Source organism: Brachionichthys hirsutus, chromosome 18 (genome assembly GCF_040956055.1).
Source record: "Brachionichthys hirsutus isolate HB-005 chromosome 18, CSIRO-AGI_Bhir_v1, whole genome shotgun sequence".
Taxonomy (NCBI): Eukaryota; Metazoa; Chordata; class Actinopteri; order Lophiiformes; family Brachionichthyidae; genus Brachionichthys; species Brachionichthys hirsutus.
In genome coordinates, this window is record NC_090914.1 from 7,607,357 (window position 1) to 7,632,912 (window position 25,556).

Below are 25,556 nucleotides of genomic sequence, written 5' to 3' on the forward strand. Positions count from 1 at the left end.
TTTTTTTGATTTTCTCGCACAAATGAGAGCGTCTTAGAAGAGTTGATTACTCATTCATGCAGAAGATCATTTATATTAATAACAAATGGAAATGTGCCTGCAACCGTGCCTCAGCTCCTGTCCCTGTGATGAATGCTTTATTAGTTCGTGTCCAAGCTTTCCTTGAACATTCATTATTAGTATACAGATATAGATTTTATGCGGTCATGGATTTCAGTCCTTGTACAAATTCCTTTAAATCTATATGAGAGTGGTAAAATAGAGGGCAACGCCTGGAAGAGTTCACTCATTTGCATAAAGCAACATGTGTGAGTGGGATGCGTTGCTGCAAAGATTTGTCTCTTTCTTGTCAAAGCTTACTGACAAAACCTGAATACACAAAGTTGCTTCAGACTACATCCACTGCAATCAGAGAACTGAAGAATGTTTGTCTTTTCTCCAAACAAAGATTCTGTTACAGATGGATCCTCTCTGTCTCCCTATCGCTGACTCCCAGCCGTGCCCGGGCACTTTGTGTGGTTCCCCGAGGAGAAAGGCAACACCGCAGTTCTGCTACAGTGCAATCAGACTCGGAGACAGAGCCTGGAACTACAAGACCCACGGGCCTCCTTCAGCGGTATTCTGCAGAGCGGCAGCTGGATATGGATTTGAGTAGGAGAGAGGCAGATGCAGGGGGGGGGGGGGGGGTATGAGTGGGAAATGGAGAGGAGCCAGTCAGAAAGTTCTAAAATATGTCCCTCAAATGATCAACGGCCAAATCAATTTGTTCAACATCTAAGAGAAGTGGGCAAACTACAGAGGAATGCGTGGAGTGGGCGGTGGCGCAGTGTGCATCCAAGTCCATATCTCACACAAACACACAACAGACAGACAGTCTGCCGGAGTGTGGAGAAAGCCTCGGGGGATGGGACTGAGTAGGGGGGTTCAGAAATATTCAACTTTTTCTTATTTCTCGTTTTTTGAGAAATTGTGAGGCATAATATTCTGTTTTTTTTTTTTTTAATAATTGAGTTTGTCCAAGCTAACTCAGGCTTCATAGATGTTTTTATGCATCTGTATTGCATGACCAAAAGCATAGACTGCCAAATAAAGTACAATATGTTTATCTCTTGTGACTGAGTTATACCATCCATTAAATGTAAAGCCTCAGCATAGGATGGATAAAAAATAGGTTGTTTCCCCTTAAAAACAGCTAGTGGAAAAAATAATCATCAATCAGCAGCTGTTAAATCTCAGTTGTTTAATTGGTACTAAAATAGTTTTACGTTTGTGTTGTTGTGAGGATGAAGAGCAGTAAACAACTCCTCACTTATGCAGAACAATCACTTTATTTGCTAAAATATCAATACATGATAAGATGGGCTAGAAAAGGCCTGCAGGCTGCAACAGTTCCACTATGGCCTGCTCAATAAAGGCAGACATTCTATCACCCTACCTCTCGGCATTGTGATTATCCTCTTCCTCTGTCTTTCTCACTTCCCCTTTTCCGTGTCTCTTTGGTCGTAAAATGCTGACTATTATTGTTTCATTTGTCTTTGGGTTCTTACTCTGCCTGTCCTCCACCAGCTCATGTATTCCTGCACGCTGGATAGAGAGTCAGGGTAGGCCTAATGCTGGGGGGAGTACAAGCTGGGCAAACCAGATTAGCAAGTATCCTATTCCTCACATTGACAAATTAATTTCCGTACAAATTAAATGAAGTAACCGTCCCTTGATAATTCACCAGGAAATTGAAGATGGTTCTGTAGAATGAAATGAAACAACAAAGCCTTCGATGGGAGAAAAAAATCTAATTACCAGCGAGGCAATAATAATGGTAGGTTAATACATTAAGAAGAAATAAAGCTTGGCAGTGGGAATGACGGTATCAACTGAGGAGGAATCCGAGTAAGGGAGAAGAACAGATGGAGACAGGCAGGAGCTAAAACCAGCATTGTGTAATGTGCTATTTTCCTGCAGGCAATGGTGAGGCTGAGGTAAAAGACAATAATAAAAGAGTGGGAGCAAACAGTAATAAAAGAGTGGGAGCAAACAGGATATGGAGGAGCGGGAAGGAAACGAGAGAGGAAAATAAACAGCCAGACAGAAACACAGTGAGTGGCAGGCGACGGCAAAAGGATGTCTGGGCTCGGGCTGTTCAGATCCACTGACATTTACAGAGTGGCTGATCACTCCTCGCTGTCCTGCCCTTGAAAAGTTCAAACGTGCACAGATCCACAAAAGAAACGCAACAGCATGTGGATTCACACACTCTCGTCTTTCTGCAGGCTTCCCCCCTCCATCTTCGGGTGATACGGCTGTCAGGGAAGGACGGATTCCCATCCTGATGTAAAACTACATAAAACTTTTCTCTCTCTGTGTGTGTGTGTGTGTACTGTGTGTACTCTGTGTACTGGGAGTGTGTGTGTTGTGCTGAGCAATCCTGAACCCAGCTTGGAGAGCTTGGCAGACGTTGCAGGTAGAAAGGGAAGTGTGGAAAGCCAGGCTTATGAGACCAGCAAAGTTGAGGAGTTGCCCAGCTTTGAGTCCGGCAGGAGAACTGCCCGTCACTGCCATCCATCCACAACTAGACAATAGACACGCTGGAACATGCTTGCTGATACTTTGGCTGGCTAACTGGAAGGGAGACGCCATGAAGACACTTCCTTTGACCTTGTGGTGTCTCTTTGAGTCATCTTTTTGTCATTTCCCACTGTCTCTTCATCATTCTCTTTGCTTCTTGCTATTTATATTCCCGCGTTCCACTTCATTCCTTTTAAATTCCGTACACACTCAACTGCTTTTTAGTTACTAGACCTCGAGAAGATACAGAGAAATGATGGCATTTAAGGCCACTTAACCACCACACCATTATGTCTCTTTTAAAACACGTCCGAGGGCAATGGGTTATATCTGAGGCATTTCGCTGGCTTGTGGGAAGTTTAATGTTCCACGAACACCAAGATTTGAAGTCACACTCTCATCACTGCAACCACAAGTGACAGTAATGGCATTGACATTTTGTTTCCAACAATTTGCTGAGTTATCATTAAAGATAGAGTTCCAATGAGAGCTAAATACAAGATAAATACACCAGAAACATAGTTGGTTCCACTTGGCAGGCTACATGCGTACACACGCGCACACACAAGGTGTCAAAGTCATTCATAAGCAATGGCTCCGTTTGCTTCCACCTTCATTTTGCTTGAATCTGCTTGCATATCTTTTGCGTCTTCCTTAATCGAAGCGGGCATGAGGGTTAAATCACGTCTACACAGGGCACTGAGAAAATATGAAGACGCCATCAACAATAAACAAACACACACACAGTGCATGCACCTGCTGCTTGGTTGACTTCTACTTTAGAGTCAAATCCAATATGTTGTCTGAAGCCCTTACACCCCCCCTCCCCAGGTTTGCAAGTTCTTCATTAAAGGTTTGGCAATCAGTGGGGAAAAAGTGTTGCTCCTCGTAAAGAGAATAGATTACTTCCCCATCTTTCGGAGGAAGCTGTTTGCTAGAGTAGATACACTCCTCCATTTTCATTAGCAGCTTGACTACTATATATTCTCCATATAATTGAGGGTGAAACTTTCTGCACTGTAATGGGGCGTTCCATAACAGTCTTTTAAAAGAGAAAGCCTGCCATCCCTGGGCACTTTGTAATATGGGCTTGTGTGTGTGTGTGTGTGTAGATGAAAAACTGACAAGAGAACTAAGGGTGTTTTGGTTTCCGTCGTGTACGGCCACGCGGTTTAATTGATGTAATTTGCAAACTAATTGGGATCTTTTCAATTTTCTTTTTCGATGTTTGTTATGAGTGAGTGAAACAATATTTCTTAATCTAACAATTTCACTTTAGCCTTTCATGATGCTTTTATGTTCCGTCCTTTAATGGTGGGTTTAATGATAAGATGTTTGTGCAGAAATGAGATTATAATGTTTATGATTATTGCATAAACTACAAATCAAACAGAAAGGCCTGGACTGTTTGAAATGCTTGATGTATTTATTTACGGTAGCTACTAATCATTGCGTACAGCATTGCGTTGTAATGCACCAGTTAAACACACCTGTCATTCAAACTAGTCTTCCTAAATCGGGAGACAGGATGACGGCATTGTTGCATGTACCGACTAAGAATTTAAACCGAGCATGGGTGACACATTTTCATATCAACTTCAATTCACCTCAGTTCCTCGAGCAGACATCTGAGAAGCCGACATCTGAGGGAGGCTTAAGCTGATAAAAAGGTAGTTATCAGGAATCTGACTTGAAGGAAGACGAGCTGGTCAGTGATAAATGCGAGGGGAATGATTTGGCAAGAGCAATTTTAATGGCTGAAGGGATATTTTGAGTCACGAAGCAGCGATTTTCAGACTAAATTAAAGGATCATACCTTCAATGTAAGCAAAATAACATCACAACCATCTAAGAATAGCTTCAAATGTTAAAATAGGCAAATTGAAAAGACCAATTATGTGACGCACACCTTTGGGACCACTACAAAATAGAGTTCATTTCTTTTTGTGGCTTTAATGAGCAGATATGGAGTGCAGATTATATAATGACTGTGCTTCAGATTATTTCTCTTTTCAAGAACTGCAACGATATTCCTTCACACCCTCACAGTTGTTCTTTCTGAAAGCTGTGGCTAGAAGCCCCACCAGCTGGGCAAAAAAAAAAAAAGTGTGGGATTTCAGCTTACTATCAATTCAACTTGAACAGATGCAACGTTGCTTCATTTGCCGAGCAAATTCCTGAGAAGTTGTCTGTTTGAGCGATGCAATGTTTTCACCTCAGCAGCTGTGTATTTCTCAGCAAGCTCAAATTGCCCCATTGCGGCTCAGTGTTAAAACTATGTCACGGCTAAACATGAAGCTGAAACGCTGAGTCAGGCCAGGGTCCTCCAGCAAATCCTGATTCCTCTGTCAGCGTACGCTTAAATGAATGTGCGTGTGTGACTACATATTACGCCGGTTTGAGAATATGCATTATGCATGAGTTGACACTGTCTGTTATTGTGTGTACGTGTGCCCTACGTTGTGTGGATCAATTTGATGTGATAATGCATCAACATCTAACATCGGTGTGTGTGTGTGTGTGTGTGTGTGTGTGGCTGGACAACCTAACCCTCCAGGGGGCCATCGGCATGTGAGTGTTTGAGAGAATAATACATTTGAGGAGAGCGGGAAGATGCGCGGCTGCGACCATCAATCAATTCCTCTGCTATTTCTCACATTAAGAAGGAGGGATGAGTATGGGGGGGGGGGGGGGGGGGGGGGGGGTGGAAAGATGGAAGGACAGACAGAGTCAAAGAGAGCATTCCACTGTGGAAGACAGTGAGGGAAGTTAGAAGCGAGGAAGACAGCCAAATGCTGACGGGAGTCCAATTAACTGTCATCCCAGTAGAGGACACCGTCTCTGTCCCGTCCTACCAGGGCGTCTTCCAAGGACAAGCTGCTCTCGACAGAAAACGCATCACACATTTAATACACACACACACACACATTGATGGTTACGCAATTTGACAAGAGCACAAAACACACGAGTAACATCCTAACAGTTTTGCCACACAAATTTGCACACATCTGCCAGCGTGCATCTGTCCCGAGGGGCTCAGCCTTTGGAGGACCCAGAGATTAATCGGTGCCAAAGATGGCTGGCGCCAGCAGCTACTGGTCCCAAGGTGCAGCTCTGTGCCAGGGGCTAACCCACTCATCTCAGTTCTGCTGGGTTCTGCACACCCACCAGCTGCTGCCCAGGGGGGCGGCAAACACAGCCCTGGAGTAAGCTAGACATCAAACACAAACATCATCTTCGAAGCAAAAGACATGTCCTGCCAAATATACACATGAGCTCATACAGGAAGACAAGCACACGAGAAGACATGTAAACAATCCAGACCGTGTCCCCTCCACGCAGGCTGAGGCCCGAGGGACGGATCGCTGCCTCCTATAAAAGCCTGGTTAATGAGTGAGGCCTCTGGCGCTGCTGGCTCTGAAGTGAATGAAGGACTGGCGATGGCACCGCAGTGGGATTAGTGAGATGCTTCATATTGAGACAGAGAACAAATCAACATAATCCAATAATTCCCTTTCACGTTCTGCTGCGCTGCGAGGGGTAAAAACAAAGGGAAGGGAATAAGAGCGGTCGAGGAACGTGCGTCCCTAGGGAGCGCTCTTTACCCCCAGACAGTGCAGGAGATCACACAAAACACACTAGTGAGCACATCTGTGTACGAGCAAGAGCAGAGAACAACAACATGCGCCTAATGGAAACAAGTGATGGAATTTATCTGCTGGCTCTGTGCTTAGTAGAAGAAAAAAACCAAATAGAAATACTTAGATGGGCACGTGCACGGTGCAGAGAAACAGGCAGGGATGGAAGGAGATGGAGGGAGAAAGAAGAAGGAAAAAGAAGAAGAGTATCAGAGTGATCCAGGAAAAGTCGGTCCCATTTTCAACATGTGAGAAACGGAGACGTTATAAATTTTCTATGTCTGCCTTAGATTTAATCTGAACAGGGATGCAAACACGCCGACACAGCCTCAACAGTGTGTGTGTGTGTGTGGGCTGAAGGATTGGTTGCCAGGGAGATTCTGACATATCGGCCCCACTCCCTGCTGCCCTCAGTTTAGCCTCGACAAGTCTGAGAAAACGCACTACAGCGGCCCGGCTAATCTACAGTCTCTCTCTCTCTCTCTCCCTCTCTCTCGCTCCATTTTCTTTTCTCTACATCCCATCGTGCCAATCATAATACTGCCTCTTTTCCTTTGTACAGCCTCCTGTGTTCTCCATCTTCCAAGCAATTATCCTCCACGCTCTACCTTCCTCTGCCTCTACGGGAAGCCGGTGGCGGTTGGGACCTGTCGTTCCATCCGGTGACAGTCAAATGGAGTGTGTTGTAATTAGCGCGGAATTCTAATGAGCTTATTCGGTCAAAAGCAGCTTAGTCCACTAGGACCCTAGCAGGGTTGAAACTAGCCAAACTCTCTCCCCAACACAAATGCACCCAACTGTACTCACAATAATACATGAATACCAATGATGCAAGCGCGATTCATTAGCAAACAATTGTTGACAAATTCCGCCTCACCCTCTCCCCTCATAAAGGGATTAGCAAATTTTACAGCAGTCAGTTAACAAAAAGCTAATTCTTAATGTGAGTGGCAACAACAACAACAACAAAAAAGAGGCACCAGCAGCAATATATAAGGCTGCCATTGTGCTAAACAAACAAGCTAGTGAAGGGAGGGATGTCATCTGCAGAGAAGGACGGCCGGGCCAGACAAACAAAACACACAAACATCAGTGCGCATACAGTAAATGCACGCAGAGTCGTCTGTCGTTCAGACAGTCAGATGGCACCTAAAGAATCTCCAGCGAGTATCTCAACAATTAGCAGCTCAGTATTGATCCACTCGTCAATCAAGTTTTAACACCTTAATCATTAAAAATGTTTAGTATTTAATAGGCGTGGCTCATAAATCTGTGAGCAGATCTGGAGGTTTAAGAAAATAATCTATAAATGCCTCACACCGCTCATTTGTGCTGTGCATCGATCCTGGTTTATGAATGTTGGTGGGTGCAAATTGAGATTAAATCACCCAAAAAACGTTTAGTTGCCTGGAATAAAGGGACCTAGCTAATGAAATAGAACCAAAAAAGTAAGCGAGTACATATCAGATGGATCTCTAGGTATCTCTGTAAAACCAGATGAGATAAAAAAGTTGCATTATTGAGAATAAAGTCATTTACTTTTTTAAATGTTTGTTTTACGAGTGTGTTTAGTTTCAAAGCACACTCAACCTGCCTTTTCATAACATTCATTGGCACCTTATCTTTACTTCATTATTTGAAATTATACCGTCACGGGTTATGTAAAGTTCCCCAAGTCAAACATAAATAAGTCATTTATTTCTCATTTACAGTCTGCCATGCAGGAAGATAATTATAATCTTAATACAAGGCAATTCATCCAGAACTCAATGCATCTCTCATGGCATCTTCAGGCATTGATAAGAATCCTCACCTTCAAAAGGAGAAGAGAACAGAAAGAACGAGACATAAACTCAGAGCCAGAAAAAGAGAAGAACAAGAGCTGCAGTCTTTCAAGGTGAATGACACAGCAGACACAGACAGACCCCGGCCATGGACCCTGAAAGTTAATGAAGCAGTCGCTCTTGAATATGTCTGCCTGCATCCACTACAGCACAAGCGAACAGACAACCAAGAAAGATGCACCTTCTCTTCTTGTCCCAATCGCCCTGCAAAGTAATGCAGCTCACAACTCATGTCTCTCAGCGCACGCTGTAAACCATGCCTGCCTCTGTTCCGGACAAAGGCATAAATCTGCCCTCGTTTCCAGGTAATAAAGAACTTTTAAAATAGCAAGAGAGCAGCAAGAGAAAGACCAGAGAAAAGGAGCAGCACTAAATATGATGAGCAGTGGTGAAGAAACAGATTTATTCAGGGAGAGGAAAAAGTACCCGTCTAATGAGGCAGATAAAAGATTCCTGGTGCCGATGCCACATGGTAGAATAGTAATAATGAGCAAACAACCGACAAAAGGCCAAAGTAGTTGCAAAACAACACAAAAGAAGTCTGGGAAGAAAATGCACAGTGGACACTGCGACAAATCTACAGTCACAAAGCAAATCTAGTTTAATATCTGCACTTAGGAAGCCTTCTGGTACCCAATAAGTGACATGTCCTAATCTCATTGTGTAGCTACTATGCCATGACAATAAAGGCTTTCTATTCCCTACCAAAAATACGGTTTGTATAAAAAAAAAGAAAAGAGTGCATTGACCTGCTCGCCTGCCCGTATGGATGCACTGAAAAATACATAATAAAAATAGCAGACTAGCATATTTAGAATGGCTCTGAAGCTATATGCATAAGCTCTATATATGCTTACATAATATAGTTTCATGCAGATGGTTGTCATGGAAAAGGTTCTGAGACATAGAATCATCTTATGTCGCTGACATCTCCTTCATTTGCTTCCACATCAGGTTTGCTTTCACTCCTGCTTCCACTCAGTTAGAAAAATAATCCCCCGCCTCTAACATTCATTTATATCTTGCTACACACCTACAAAGGAAATGATTTTATTGTACATGCAAAATATTGTTCATGGTTGTCAAACAGCTGAATATGGATTGTTGATTTCCTTGAGGTTCTGTTCCGGTTGAGCCGAGAGCTACTGACAGACACGGATCATTTTAGATCACACAAGGCCAGACAATAAACTGTATAGACGCTACTCAAATTATAAGAAGTGTCTGAGACAAGTTGATATTTCCTTACTGACTTACTGACTTACTTTGGGAAGGCTGTGCTTCTGCAGTATCTCACACATTATATCTGATAGCATCTCTGCTAATATCGATATCGTATAACATTAACGGATGTCACATCAAAACAGGCCTGATGAATCGTGCTTAAAGTGAAATGACAAGCCTCATATGATCCCACCGAGCAACAGGGTGACTTTGTTGTGCTGGGTTTGACTTATATATTCTACGCAAGGATACTCGTATATCTATTAAAGAGTATTTTTTTTTAAACGTTTTAAGGCATTTACAGTAACTCGCCCCTCCTCCCCCCCAGCATAATCACATCTTGTGCTCTGATACCAGTCGGTTGTGGCGCAGGTAGGTGTGGGCCAAACTGGAGATCAATATTTAATGTGGCTAATGCCCCCCCCCCCCCCCCCCCCCCCACACACACACACACACACACACACACACACAGAGAAAGCGCGAGAGTCTCACTTCCCTTCTGAAGTCATCAGTAGGGAGAAAGATAAATTGACAGTGATATTCTTGGACTGAATGTGAGGCGATATATATGAAAAGCTGGGGGGGAGGGGGATGTCACCCCCCCCCCTAATGAAGGGCCTTCCGGGAGCTATAGTTAGATACATTATTTAAAGTCTTTCATTTAAAAATGTCCAAAAAACTGTGCTGCAATGATTTGGCAGGGGCTGGGGAAAGGTCAGCTGTGTGTTGGGAGTGCTTCATTAACCTCCCACCACCTCCCTACCTCAATTATTTCTGTCAAAGTGCACCCGGGGGGGGGGGGGGGGGGGGGCTGCTGCGGTTGAGCTGATACCACTCTGCTGCGGTGGCTGCTGCTCAGGATACCAGAGCTGAAGGGCTTCAACTGCGCTCAGCTTATCTCAGAACCTGGTGGCGGTCAATTCCAGGTGGAATGTTTGGGTGACTTCTGTGTTGTAAAACCCCACAGATGTGCAAGGTAAAGGCTGGATGAACTAGGATGTGTGTGTGTGTGTGTGTGTGTGCGTGTGTGTGTGTAGGGGAGAAGCTGGCTTGTTGCCGGTACTCACACAGCTAAATGCTTTGATCTTTTAAAATGTGTTCTACAACTGTGGAAATAACATAGCTGCAAGGAGCTCTGATTGCTTAGAAATGCATGAACACACACGCACGCACGCACGCACACACACAGAGCTACTTTCTTCACATGCTCAGAACATGAACAGCAGCTGGTTTTAACTTCTTCCTCTTTTTCCACTTCATCAGTTACATTCTCTCCCTCTTTTGTCAATTTGTGTGTGTCCCTAGCTCACACCCTCCCCTCCTCCATCTTACTATAATGCGAGGAATCTGTCCGTCTGACTGGCCAATCACGAGGACCCTTCATCTCTACTACTTCAAACTTTCCACAAGAGTTTCTGGGTGCCCAAAGAAGTGCATCGACTTGAGACCCTCAAAATTAATGCATTTAGAATTATTATTTTTCTTTATTATTTGCTTATTAATGTCTTGCCTCAGATGATGTTTTGTTAAAAAATAAAAAGTTCCAAAAAAAAAAAAAGAATAGAAGAGGCAAACAGCGCTCTTGACAAGATAAAGAGTCGGTAGTACGCTGTTTGAAAAGGCACTTTCAAATTCTTGAAAACACACAGCTGACTGAAACATGTCACACCCTAAATATCTTCCTTCCTGAAACCCTCTTTGCCAGCCGTGTTGCTCTGATCCTGTCCAAGTGAGATAAAGGCTGATGCCAGACTGTTCCTCTAATGCCTGATTCAGGGTTAGGGGTCAGCTGTTCGCCCATCAAACCTCCTAAATAAGGTTCAACGTAAAGGTAGAAGAAAAGTGAGCAGAAAAGAGAGAGGACGAGAAAAAAGAAGGTGACAGGGAAGAAATATGATCTTGCTAGTATTCTCCCAGATCTAAAAGGGAAGGGGAACTGAACTGCTAGGCAGGGGCCTACACACATTTGCAAAAGACATGTCAGTTGGGGAAAAGGTTGTTTGCCCGTATTATGTTGTTGAAAGAACATTTTTTTTTCTGAATCTGCTCTATTCAGCCGGTAAATGTCTTCCACATAAAAGCATTAACAGAGGCCTCTAAATTATAGCGGTGGCTAATCAGTCTGCTGTCACATGGTGTCAATCCTTCAGGGCCGCTGCCCGTCTCTTCTGCAAACCCATTCCATCAGCTTTAAACTCACATGCACACACTAGCGGTGAGGTACACACAGGTATAGAGAGTCACATTTTAACGTGTACCATAACTCACATATGTATGCATGAACGTGTGCTTTTTGCATGCACAGAAACACCTAACTTCTGCACACTAACACGGCAATTCACATTTCAAAGGGAATCAATGTGAAAGACGGTGCAGTTCAATGAAGGCTGGGAAGAAGAGGCAAAAAAATGGAAACTCATCTGGATGTATTTGGGTCAATTTCACATTCATAGCCGGTGCGTGGTCAGACCTACTTCTATCAAGAAGTTGCCGTGTTAATTAATTGTAGATACCGATACACATTTAATTGGCTGTAATCTATCAGATGAATTATTTTACGGACAAATGCCGACTGGGAGGGCAGAAGAATCTCACCTCATCTGAAATGCTGCAGGTATCCAGCAGACCGTATCATCTATCAGCATAACAATAATGGACATATATGAAACTTAAACCAAAGCACATTTAAGACAACGCCAAAAAATAAAAATAAAATCATATCTCATGAGCACAACCGCATCTCAAAGTGCAAACACAAACAAGGCAGAATAACAAGTGCCTCGTCCCTAACATAAAAGTCAATAAAATCAGTTCAAGCAAGCAGAGCGGCGTGCGCGCTCAGGCTTCTTGGTTCCGCCTGAGCACTTGCTATGCAATCTAGATCTGCCATATGATAGGGAGGAGAAAATGCAAAACTCGCCTCCCAGTAGAGGGGCAAATACTTATTTGCATTGAAATGAACTGTCCAAGACGTGCGATCGTGTGTGTGTGTGTGTGTGTCTTGCGAAAGCACTATACACTGTCGTGATTTGTCAAGGAGGCGCTGTGCGTCAATCTGAATGGATCACTCGATCTCTCCACCTGAAGAATACCTCTGTATCAGACTGTATTTACGCATCGTCTGTGTTTTTGAGCCATTCCCAGTGGAGCTGCAGCGCTTTCCCAGCATGCTCAGTGCAGGCAAGCACAGATACAATACCACCATGATTTCCTAGGAATCATGAGAATTCATTATGGAAACCATCTCTCTGTTCATCGTTTATGTTATGGAATGATTGATATGTATGATCTGTTGCTATGGCTCTCTAATTGTGCAGAAATTCAAGAACTGTAGGTGGATTACTTTATAATCCCCCCCGACTGATGCAGTCTGTCTTTGCTTGGTTGCTCTTTCCAATTACTTTTCCACAAACGTAGACCAACTAAATGCTGTTGAAAGGCGAAGCTTGGAGCAATCCTAGGAACAAAGCAATTCAAAGCCGCAGGCGGAAAAATGAGTCAGCTGTTGGGTCGGCTGCAGCAGCATTGAAAAATCAAATGAAGAGCAATAAATTATGCGTATCATATTTTTAGTGCTATGTGGAAGCATGTACAAACCGTCGGTACTTCAATGCAGAGGTCTTATTGGTGCGGCGGCCGAGCTGTTCAGATGTTCAGATTGAACGACCGTTTCATTACTAGTCCGTTAATCTGTCTAATTGTCTTCTTGTGAGGCGACGTCTGTGGGAGGATTTGCTTTCCCCTTCATCGACACTATTGAAAACATGACTGGCTGTTTGATATCCTCCTCAGACAGCAATGATCAGGTTACAGTTTGCTTAGGATCAGAATACTTACAGAAAAAGGCATAAATACAAAGACAATCTGCTAATTACAAGTCGAATGACAACGATCTCCATGTGTCGATCTGATTGGCTTCGTCAACTCTCCGGCCTGCAGGACAGCTACCAGAACTATTTGAATAACGCAACAAAATTTGAGATGATTCAATCAGGTGATTGGGAATCAGGCTAAGTTGAGCCTCCCTGTGAAACGCATTATCTATGGATCAGAGCACGTCTCCACTGAGTGCTCTTTATAGATAATCAATAGCCGAGCTGGCTCATGATGACGCTCACTCATTGGGACTCTTTAATAAAAGCCAACCCTGCGGTGACTGCAAGCATGAGCACACACACACACACACACACTGTCACAAACATGGGAGCATGGATTCCTTTGCTATCATGCAACCCAATCAATTCTGGCTGTTGCGACAACATTAATCATTTATATACTCGGAATGATTCTGAGCTGTCCTGTCGGTGAGGATACCGCTGGCTTAATCAATATGCACAGCAGCTTTTTTATGGGTTGTTGGCCTAAAAATATCAAGAGAGTCACAAGTAAAGATGACTTACATTTTTTTTTTACATCCAATCAATGTTATGTGGCTCGCATTCATCATCAGTTCAACTACATTCTTGAAAGCGTCCTTCTTGGAGTCAAGAGATTTGAAGTTGCACGGACATAGATAACCCTTTACATCCTACAGCAGCTTTTTCACTGTGTGGTTGTGACTCGACTTGTTTCCCTGTTTTTCTGCAGGTTTCCGTCCACACAGAATTGTCCCCAGGATAGACGGACGCCGTGTGAAAACTGCTTTTGAATTTATGATAACCAGGATCCTCTGTGCATGCTGGGCTTCGACCAATCAGTGAACTGCAATGGAGTTTGTGCCAAAACATTTAGAAACAGCTACTTTTGAACCCCATAAAAAAGCAAACGAGATGAGAAGATCCCTTCCAAACAGATGCTACAGCAAAAATGGGGCTCAAGTGTCTCAGTCTGGAGATGAGTTGTTTTCCAGCCATTCCAAAGCAGCTGTGTGTTACATATCACAGCACACACAGTGTCAAGTAACGTCTCTCTGTATTTGCCAGTGAGAGGGGGGGGTGGGGTCGCTTGATCACACTGTGCAGGGTGAGGGGGCACATAACTTATGGTGCTCGGATCAGTTTTCCATGAACCACCCTCTGGTCTGCCTTCAATAGTTAGGGGCTCAGAAAGAAAGATAAAGGGAGGGGATCACAGAACAAGCCAAAAAACACAGACACATGCTATGGAAGTCCAAACTTGTCATAAACAATCACTCGTACAATAAGTTTTATATTAGCTTCCAATATTGGTAGATAAGAAAACATTCCAGACTCCTAGAAATTAGCCCCAGAGACTCTTGCGACTCCTCATGACACATAAACCAGACGAGGGGGCGATGACATTTCTCTGCCCAGAATAGTAAGGCTGTCGGGAACAAAAGCTGTGACGACAAACAGGCAAGGGTGATGGTGACCCTGCCGGGGCCAACTCTCGTGCTCGTGACACAAGTTCATATTATGAGCTTGTGCACATGTGCCACCATTGACATATACATTATATACACAACTCCCTGAAAGAGTCCTGGATCCTTGTGGTCTCCAGGACACAACTGCATACCCGATTTCTCAATATTAATTTCAAACCAGTGAGGCAAGACAAAAACCGTCGTGACTTAGCTGGAACGGTTTGTGTAATTGTGCAACGGTCCTACAGAAAAAGGCTGATTGAGAAAATCTGTCGTTTTGGTTTGTGGCCTTTAAGATTTGGACACGGATGCTGCAATTGTCCTGGAACACATCCACACGCATCAACACTCTCGACACCAACCTACACGTCATCCTGAGTGACTAGCATATCGACCGCCAACAGAACCCTGATACACAAAACGCTCAAAGAGCATCTCGCATTTCAGTCTTTGTGCATTTTTTGTGAAAGAAACATCAGAAAAATGTGTGGCTGTGTCGGCTGAGGGCATCTGCTGGAATCCAAGTAGAACTGTTAATATAACAAGGAAAGGAAACGCATCTACCTAAGACAGAGTTCACCCTGAACAGTAACTGGTTATCATTGAAGCTCTTTTCAAAGCAGCAAGAGGATACAGTATTTTTAAATGTAAGACCATCTATGGATGGAGGAGGGGGGCTCGTGGCCTCATTCCATTTCCTTGTTACCTCTTTGTGCAAAGTGAGACTTGCGAAGAGCAGCAGGACATATAGAGGGAGAGGGATGAGACGGAGTGAAAGCCACGGGGATGCCAGGGATGTGCGACTACAGTCACACTGACTGAATATTTGAAGAGAGGTGGTAGCGGAGAGGAACGGAGGTGGGAGGAGGAGAAAGAATCCTGGGTTCACAATCCTTTGGGAGTTTATAAAGTGCCCCAGATGGCCAAGGGGTGGGCTTGGGGGGTGAGGACGATATAAGCGTTATCAAATCTAGCAGGTGAATTATTCATCTTAGTGACGTTAACACTAGAACGGTGTTATGGCTGGTGTGCAGTACAGAACAAAAAGGTCAAGACTCTTAGCGTGTAGGCTACACTGTATACAAACTGACAACCACGCAGAAAGAGATGAGTCTAGACAGAATTAAAAAGAAAAGTCAGAGGAGGCAAAATGCAAAATACTTTGTTGTCACTGAAAGTAAGACAGAGTTCATCATTTTGCTCCTGTCGCAGGATGAAGCATTAAATGTCTTCCTTTCGTTCAAGATTCAAGGCTGTCTGCTAAATCCTGCAGCCCTAAACTGATTATGATGAACAGTTTGTGCATGTCCTCACCAGAAACCGGTTATTATTGAAAACTGATAAACAAATGGAATGAAACTGTTCAATGATCAGCATTGGCGGGGTTTTCATGGGTTATATGTGATGCATACTGGCCATTCCACATGCAGGCTTGAAGTGGACATATTGATATTTATAGCCATGTTGTTGTTTCTGAAGGGCATAGACTGTGTGTGCAAATGTGTGTACCCATGCATGCCTGCCAGTGTGACAGAACAGATCCTGAGAGTAAATCAGACAGTGCTGTGGGAGTTTTCTCAATGTTTGCACACCAGAAAGTGTGTGCTCTTCTACACACACACAAACACGCACAAACACCCACAATCAGGTCCTGATACGAGTCGACTCGTGTGGCACCAACATCATTTACAGATGAAGTTGCATTGTATTAATTATGCAAACAATGTACAATTTGCATTTTAAATTATAATACGGGGCATTGCCGGGAGTCTATTTAAATATTAATCTTTTTTTATTCAATTAATTTCAAGCATTAGCATTGTTGTGGCACTGAAAAGCTAAACTGCTTTGAGCATTTTATGCACAGGTAAAAATTCCAAGAGACCTTTAGGTGCATGCATGCATGTGAAAAATTTCTAACATTTCATTTTTGGGTTGATAATGCATCCCGAGATTTGTCATATGTGTTAATCAGCATTTCCAATTTGTCTAGTTTGCATGTTCCTAAATCCATGTTGCCATATTTTAATAAAAAGCATCCACATATCCCCCCCCACAGCAAACACTTTTTTTGCGCTTAACTCTGGATACAACATATTGTATATATGTATATATTACAATTTGTGATGGAGATGGTAATATGAGCAGTGGAAACAGATGGAAACATTAGCAAGCAAAACAATGTTCAGATAAGGGCCAAGACTTGACTTGGGAAACGTCAGTGGGGTGGGGCGGGGGTTCTTGAGAAATAGCATGCATTAGAATGTTCGGCGAGTGTTCAATTACATCCATTAGCGATAGTGACGACTGTGACTGCAGCGTACTGGCATGCCAATGTGAGAATGGAGGAGATAAGATTACCACCATCAAGGAAACACACTGAGAAGGGGCAGTAATGGGGGTTGGGGGGTGAAGGGGTTGGTTTTCTAAAGGCGCAGACAGACAGGAGTCAGACTCCAGAATTGCCAGGTGTGCAGGCGTTGTGACCGACAAAGGAATCGACTAACAATCCAAGACAGTCAAAATTGCAAACATCATATTCTCTTTAGATGCAAATTTAAAAACGAAGAAAAGAAAAAAACATTATTCTAGCTGCATTCAATTATTTTACTCTTCCATTATCTTGTGTTTCTGCCAACATCTGATGAACAGGAGGAGGTAGGACTGTATCCTGATGATAAAAAGTTATCTGTGTTGTTTATTATGCGTGTCCTTGTCATGTGGGGGGGGGGGGGGGGGGGGGGCAACAAGTAAGGGAGATTGTAGAAGTCCTATGTCTCATTTGCTTTGCAAAAATATCGGCTACCTTGCTTTCAAGCAGACGGCCATGTTGTGAAGATGTGGCTGCTTATGGAAGCTGACAGGCAACCTGGCACAGGGTGCGAATTGTGATCTAAAGCTGGCTGGACACGCGGCGGCACGCACACCAGCATTCTGTTGCTGGCTGCCTGTGGAGATGTCAAACACGATGATGTGGTGAGAGGCTGCAGGAGAGCTCCCGTCTCGCTACAAGAAAGTCATGACACACTATAGGCGTGCGTAAGGACAGAGATTCATACACAAGGAAGCATATAAATATATATCTCATAAAGATATTGCCTGTGAGATGTCTGACATTACCGACATTAGCTAAACAGCCCACTCAGATGATCCACATTTAGACAGGGACAATCACCTGTCTTTGGCAAACGCAGCTAATGCTCACACAATTTATCTCACGCCATTGTCTACTTTCAACAACAGCATAATTGTGTTACAAATGTCAGGCCCCCAGAGCACTGAACAATCCTGTGAATCATGCCCCAAATTCATTAATTACAGACTGTGTTAATCTCATTGAGATTGAAAGTGGAAAAAGACTTTCATAACTCATCCAATTAGTTAATTGAGTCTTACTTGAATTAGAGGGAAAGTGAGTTGAAGCCCCGCCGAGAGTGTGGATGTCTGATTTGAAAAATACAACCGTGGTCATCTGCAGATTACTAATAAGAATGATGGCTGATCATCTGAAAGCTTGATATTCACCATATGCTTACCTTGTGTTGCCTCAGGATTTGTCATTTAACACTACTGTTCATTTGTACAAGACCCCCTGCAGGGGAAGAAAATGCCACATTTCTCTTTCACGGCATCCTGTGAGAGCGCTTAAGAATCAGAACAACTCCTACGAAGAACAAATTGGAGGATTCACAAAAAAAAAAAAAGCTTTTAAGTAAAGCATTGAGAAACATTTCTGCCAAATGATGTGATATTAGGAACTGATGGAAGCACAAACAAAGAAATAACCTAACACTGATGATCAGCAGCATAGATGTGGAGAGAAGCCAGCAAGGTGCCGAGACACTGCGGCTTTGTTTAAGATGCAGATTGCTTGTGCCAAGATGGCAAACACTGTTTTAAATTAAACATACTGCTAGCCTCAGGGTGCTGTGCCATTTAAAGAGTGGATAGCTCAATAGCCCTAAGTGCTGCACATAGCAAAAGATACAAATAAATTAATGGAGGAATCAACAAAAAACAAAGAAAAGTTTCTTCTGAGGAATTCTCTAAAGTATGTTTTCTATCTGAAGGGGCAACACGGGCAAAATGAAGTGTGAGACATGTCCCTCACGGCAGTCAAAAGTTTTAGAGCGTCAAGATACTGATGATGTGATAGATCTGTCGCATGAATGTGTGTGTGTGTGTGTGTGTGTGTGTGCGCATGTGCACGTGTGTATCGTTGAGCAGTCTGTGTCTCTTCCCCAAGAGCATCCCAGATTATGCATGAAATGCACTTCTTATCAGCTGACCTTTAAATTGGAGCCACACGGCGACTGCAGACCCAAGGGCTGGCGCTCAAATCTGATTGGCTGCTCCCCCCCCTCCCCCCCTCAGACCTGCTGACAATAGAAATTAACAGAGCCAGGTGGGCATGCCCACAGGCGGCTGAAGTCTGGGGTGGGGGGAAGATTGTGGGAGGTGTGGACGGCGTTGATGTAAAAATATATCTCTGCTATTTTCTGCAGCCTTCTCTTAAAGTTCAGGTGGAAGGAAATGTCATTATGTGCTGTGAAGCATGCTAACGGTGGAACGCGTAAGAACAGACAAGCTCTGCATTACCTGGATTTCATCTCTCACTCACACATGCTACCTTTCCTTCCATCTCTCTGTCTTCTGTCTGTTTCTCCTTCTCATTCTGCATTTTAATGGCAGAGGGGTCTCGCCAGTCTGTGATTGCTTGATAGATAGATAGATATCTTCTGTTTGAGGGCGGTACACTGAAGAGGAGATGGGGGGGGGGGGGGCTGAGGATGAGGTGTGTGCTCTGTCGTCCACAGAGACAAGGAGCTCTGTGTGTCTGTGGAGATGATGGATTGCATGCAGGGACGTGGGATAATGTGTGTGTGTGTGTGTGTGTGTGTAGGCATGGTCCTCTCTATTGTGTCGCTGTGTACACAAAGGAAGCATGGCAGTGAATACATTTTTCACAACGGCAGCTGCAAAAGGTCATTAAATAAAACAAATGTTTATGAATGGGAATCCCCAGGAATTTATTTCAACACCATATACGCAGCGTTCTGGCAGTAAACAAGAGCGCCAGGTTGCATTGTGGGCCCGGAGCACAGGTGGCTAAGTACACTAGCATACGCTTGGCTGTCTGTTGGAATAGAATTGGGGGGGGGGGGCATTAGATACGAGTCTCTCTCTTTTTTATTTTTTATCAAGGAAGGGTTATGTGGTCAAACAGTTTCCTATTTATTTCTACTCATCTATCAACTATAACTGAGCTGCTTTATTCATAGAGACATCCAACAAAAGCTCTGCGTGTGTGTGTGTGTGTGTGTGTGTCATGTGATACACATCTAAAGCAGGCCCACAGGGAAGACAGAGTGCATCGCTGCAGCACTACATCTCTCACAAAGACAAAAACCTCACCAGTCACCCAGGAATGGAAGACCGAGAGCCACCGCTATCAGAGCCTCTACGTGTGTGTGTGTGTGTGTGCGTGTGTGTGTGTGTGTGTGTGTGTGTGGGCGTGTGGGCTGAGCAAAGCAAGCGTGTGTGACCTTATCATAACTGGCCACATTCCTACCAGGAAGATAAAAGAGGTCAAAGGAAGCAGAGCACCACAATGTGTGTGAGGAATATTTGTATCAGCGTGTGTGTGTGTGAGAGAGAGAGAGCAAGCGAGAGAGCGAGAGAGAGAGCCTGTCAGTGATGAATAGGAGTTTAAGGACCTACACCTTTCAGATAAGCAGAGAAAATCATTAGGAAAACAACAACAATTCAGGCTCAAATGAATGCCAGAGGAGGCCTGCAGGCAAACATCAACTATATGCACACACACACACACACACACACACACAACGCACGTGTGGCCACATAGAATCTGAAAAGCATTGTGCAAATGGCTCTTGTTTATCCCTTGTATTGTAAACAATGCCGCAACTTCACGGTGATGTAGCGCATACGTCAACGGGCTAGACCTGTCAAAAAGAAAAATATTTTTTTATAAAAACAAGATGTCAGAAACATCGTCGGAAGCCGTGTACCTCACTGCGTGGCGGGCGCTCAGCTCATCAGCGCTATCGACTCATCTACTCAGGATTCACATTAAACCACCTGTGGCAAATGTCAGTACTTAAAAAAAATGCCTCTGGGTGAGAGAGAGAAACTTGGATTGTAAAGAGAAAAGGGGACAGCAAGGTGACCCCTGTCACCCCGTGACCCCGTCACCCATGCTACACTTCTTTAAACTCAATGGAGACCGTAGAGTCGGCCAGGAAAGCGTGAAAAGCACCTGCTGGAAGAGACAATATAACAAAGCTTCAGCGTGTAACGTCTTTGCTCAATGGACGGCCGAAAGGTCACTTATGTGACGCCCCGTTCACCTGAGAACTACATCTGTGTGTGTGAGAATGACATTTTCTGGGACTGAAACCTCAAACTTTTGAAAACTAGCAGGAGAAATCCGGGCTATATTCACTGAACACTATGTCTGCAGCTCGACTTGAAAGCAGTATAATGTGAATATAGCATTTATGGACAAATATTAATACCATTATATAATTCATATATCATGTGACACAATGCTAGCGGCTCCGCTCTTTGGAAAAGTCGATCGCTGCCCTCTATAGTTTCTTTTAATGTTCCTTTAGACAGTTAATGAGATTTTTAGTCCAATGCTGAGCTAATATTCCATGAGTTTCATCATTTTCGTGCCATTATTCAGGTGTGTAAAGTGCTCAGAGTTACTCAGGCAGCTCCCGGGACTTTGAACAACGCCTTCCTTTGAAGTAATGTCAGCGTTATACTGTACATGATGACTTCTTTTTACAACTGAAATTACATTTCTGCTATTACAGAGGGAGTAAAATACCAGAAGAAAAAGGTACCTTTGGGCGCTGGAACCAAATTCGATTCCAATGCGACTACGGAACTGAATGAATGAGTCTCATGGAAAAACACTGTATATATTAATAACATATTTAGTCCAAGTCGGTTCTGCCTGGCCGTTACCTGATCCACGGAATACGTTTAGTATCTGATCCCAACGGAAGACCCCAGAAAACTGTCCGTGAAGCGTGTGGAGTTTACGCCAATGGCATAAAAGAGAAGTTCCTCAAACTCCTTTTGTCTTCCTCAAATGATGTACAGTACAGGAGTTCCCTACTTTCAGGCCCAGAAGAGGAATCAGCTGAATGAGGGAGCACAGCGCTCCTTTATAAGGAACGTTGTAGCATTCCATTAGGGATAAGATTCATCACAGGACGAAAACAAGAGAGCCATGCAAATCGCATTGGAGGAATTTCAACACTGTACGCAACGTTGCCACATAGACACGCACACGCACGACACACACGGGCAAAAAGGAACAAAGCAAACAAAAGGCAAGGGAGCTGATAGAGGAGACAAAGGGGGACATCAAGGACGGTGATACGATGTGAATGCTCATTATTGTGTGCTTCAAAATGACACATTACTGTGGCAGTAGTGAAAATGGCCTCCTGGAGTCGAACAGGCTTCTTTTCTTTTTTTCCCCCTCATGGAACAATGGAGTTGTTCCTTCTTTGGAGGCCTTTGTCCCAGACAGGCTGAGCACGTGGCCCGTGGAAAGTCAGAGGTCCAGTGCTCTGTCCGTCTGAACGGATATCAGAGGGTCCATTTTAGAGATGTTCAGCTCTGACCCAGGGGGGGAAAAAAAGACGAAGATAAGGCCTGTAAACGGACCAATTTAACAGGTCACAACCCCGTCTCAGAGTGGGAACGGCACAGAGGGAGCGTGTGAACACAGCCTCGGGGATCTGTCCTACGATGAGCTGCTGGTGATGTCTTAGCATAACCCTGACTCTACAGCAGTGGCTGCTGGCCTATTGATTCACAGCTCCAACAACTAGGGAGACAAGGATAGAGGGAAGCTGTCAGTGTGTGTGTGTGTGTGTGTGCACGTGCGCGCGCGCGTGAACAGCAGTGAACAGAAAGAGACAGAGAGAAAAAGCTGACACTGAAGTCAACAGCTGCACATTGGACACAACAGATCTATTCAGGACACAGTCACACAAATACAGACACACACTGGACAGGGGTCTGGTTGTTGTCCAGAAGATAAGGGGGATGCCATGCAAGCTCTGTGGGTTACAGTCTCGGAGGTGTGACCACACACAACTAAATGCTCCTCTGTGTCCTCTGGTGAATTAAACACAATGATCGTCTGTCTGCTCACGGCTCTGCTTGAGACAGCCAAACGAGTGTGGGATGCAGCTGGAGGTGCATATAAGCAATATTAGATAATAGATTGACTTCAAGGAAAGCATTGATAGATAAAAACAAAAAACAAAAAAAAACAAGCCACATAAATAAGGAGAAATTCAGAGGGAGAGAGCGAGACTGTGCAACACCCTGAAATATCTGCATATTAGACAGAAGTTCCCAGATTTACAGGTCGCACATCATTGTGTGTGTGAAAAACATTTATTCTCGCCATTTGAGGCAGTATCTTCCAGTGTTAGCAGATAGTGGGTGTTGGAGGACATCAGTTGGCTCTAAAATGAAAGCTCCAGATAGGAATAGGAGAAAATACTACAAAGAAATGTTGCACTTATGGAAACACCTTCTTATCTATTTAAATATCAATATGTGTTGGCTTTATTTCCATCACTCAACCTTAACTGTTAACCAAAGTTGTAAAAAAAGAAAGAAACTCTACTGCATGGCGAGTAATTGGTGTGACAGGACGCACCGTTGTTGTGCAGCAGACCGGGCAGATGCGCGGACCCCCTCTCCGGCCCAGTCCGGTCGCTCGCTGGGAGAGGTCAATAGCAGGAATATTGTCTGCCAGGTAAGAGGTTGGCTCAGGTTTAATCAATGCCCGCCAGAGGAGGACAGACGTGGGCGGGCAGGTAGACAGTCAGGCACAGCAGCGTCTCGGCAGGGACAAAACTATTCCTAGCAGGGTTCACTGGCCGACTGCTGAGCCTGCGCCGCGGCAGAGGAACGCACGCTTCACACTCGTTTAGGGGATTGATTTGACAGCTAATTTACAGAGGAGATTTGCATATGGTCATGCGCTAATAAGGACGGGCTCTTCTTTTTCATCCTTTGTCTTTCTCCACAATCTTCATCAGCAATCGTCCTCCTTTTTTTCAGGCTTCAGAAAATAGCAACAAATAATGTCGGCAAATTAAAAAGACAAGGGATTCAAATTGGACATTGATTAAGGGACTAAAGTCTTGCTTTTTCACCTGCTAAAGCCTGTGTTTAAATGATTGATCCACAATGTCCCTCTCCACATCCTACTGACTGTGTGGAGAGCCAGATTCAAGAATGGCCCTCCTCTAAGTCTTCAATAGGACGACATCGTGTCACGCCATGCTAAGTGCTTTGACACGGCCACACAAAGAGGGCTGCCTATCTGATGCCAATATCCCCAGGTCCTGGTGTCACCCAGGTGGAGGCTTTCACAGAGCACAAGGACAGAGTGTCCTAAGCAGCCCCGCACAATGCACCTTGACTGGCAGCAGAAAGGACAAAAAGGAGCTTCGTTGTCAAGCGGATGTCTAAGTGGAAACATGAAGAACGGACAGGTGCTGCATATATTTGATCCAGAGGGAAAAAAATACGAGGTTTAGAAGAGGGTGCTTTCTGTCTGGACTCAAAGGCAAATTAAAAGAGGCACGAAGCATCCAGGTAGCATTTCAAGAACCTGATCATCTCTGTAAAATCCTGTGTTCTAACCCGACAGCCAGCTACATGCCACACAAGCAAAGCTGCCACCGCCTTTCACAGTCAGTGCTGACATCGTGCAGCAGCAGCAGCACAAAAATGATTGATAACACAAATGGATGTCCTCACACAATGACTGCGCTGCTAAAAGAGGGTCACGCTGCACACTTACACGCCGTCTGTCCTCGAATTAACAGCCAATTGCTTTCATTTTCAGAACTCACTGTTCACATTCTTGAAGATGTTGAAAATGGGCAGGATCTGCCTGTAGTACGGGACCAGCGCCTGGCCCACCATGTCCGCAGACACCACCAGGTGCTGCAAGGCTTTCAGGGTGGTGCAGATCACCTTACGGTTCCTGGTGTTCAGGGCGTCTGCAAAGCAGGACATAACTCAGGTTAAAGAAGAGTGAACGTCGAGAAAAAACAGGGTCAAGGTTTAACGGTCTTCTGGTCGGGCAGGTAGGGCTACAGTCAATACTGAGTGATCTGCAACTATATGGTAATTCAGAGCAGAATTTGTAGTACATCTAAAATATGTACACATCTCGACCCCTCTTGCTCCTCTTGAAAAGAGTTCCATTGTAGCTCGGCTTTGATTTGCAATCAGTGACTTCAAATGCAAGGGGGATGCAGGAGTAAGTAAGAGCCAATCACCGGGCCACTTGTCCTACAGCTGCACAACTGATGGAGAGAACAAAAGGCAGTGATGGTGGAAGAGACAAAGGGCGAGAGAGATCTTTTGTGCACGCATGTGGGACCAGTTTAAACAGATTCTGTGCGTGTGCGTGTGCGTGTGCGTGTGCGTGTGCGTGTGCGTGTGCGTGTGCGTGTGCGTGTGCGTGTGCGTGTTTGTGAGAGGACCGGCGGTAGAGATGATGCTGAATGAGCGAAAGCATTGTGCTTCATGCCATCTCTCTATCTTTGCCTTCGTGTCTCCCCCAGGCAGACGAGCGCAGAGATACTGTATCAACCATCACTGAGATAACGTGGAATGTGGAGAGACAGGAATTTCAAACCTACATAACAAACAATGAAATTCTAATTACCAGCCAGCGCAAACAATTTTCCCTGCTGTGACATTTGGACCGTGGAACTGTTCAATTATTCATGGCCATGCTTGCAGAAATTAAATAAATAAATGAAGAAGGCTGCTGATTGCCTGATATATCAATGCTGGTATAAAAACCTGTGTTGGGACAAACCTGGATATAGGAATGAGCTATTCATGCTGGGACGCATATTCAGGATGAAAATAAAACAG

General features: G+C 44.3%; 1 protein-coding gene across 1 annotated transcript in view; it reads right to left on the minus strand.

Moving 5' to 3' along the window:
- Positions 1 to 25,556, minus strand: part of pacrg (PARK2 co-regulated) — an 84,745-nt gene that overhangs the window by 12,670 nt on the left and 46,519 nt on the right. Inside the window, exon 4 of the mRNA XM_068752268.1 lies at positions 24,518 to 24,667. Within this exon, the coding sequence (XP_068608369.1) occupies positions 24,518 to 24,667 (150 nt within the window). The remainder of the gene's footprint in view (positions 1 to 24,517; positions 24,668 to 25,556) is intronic.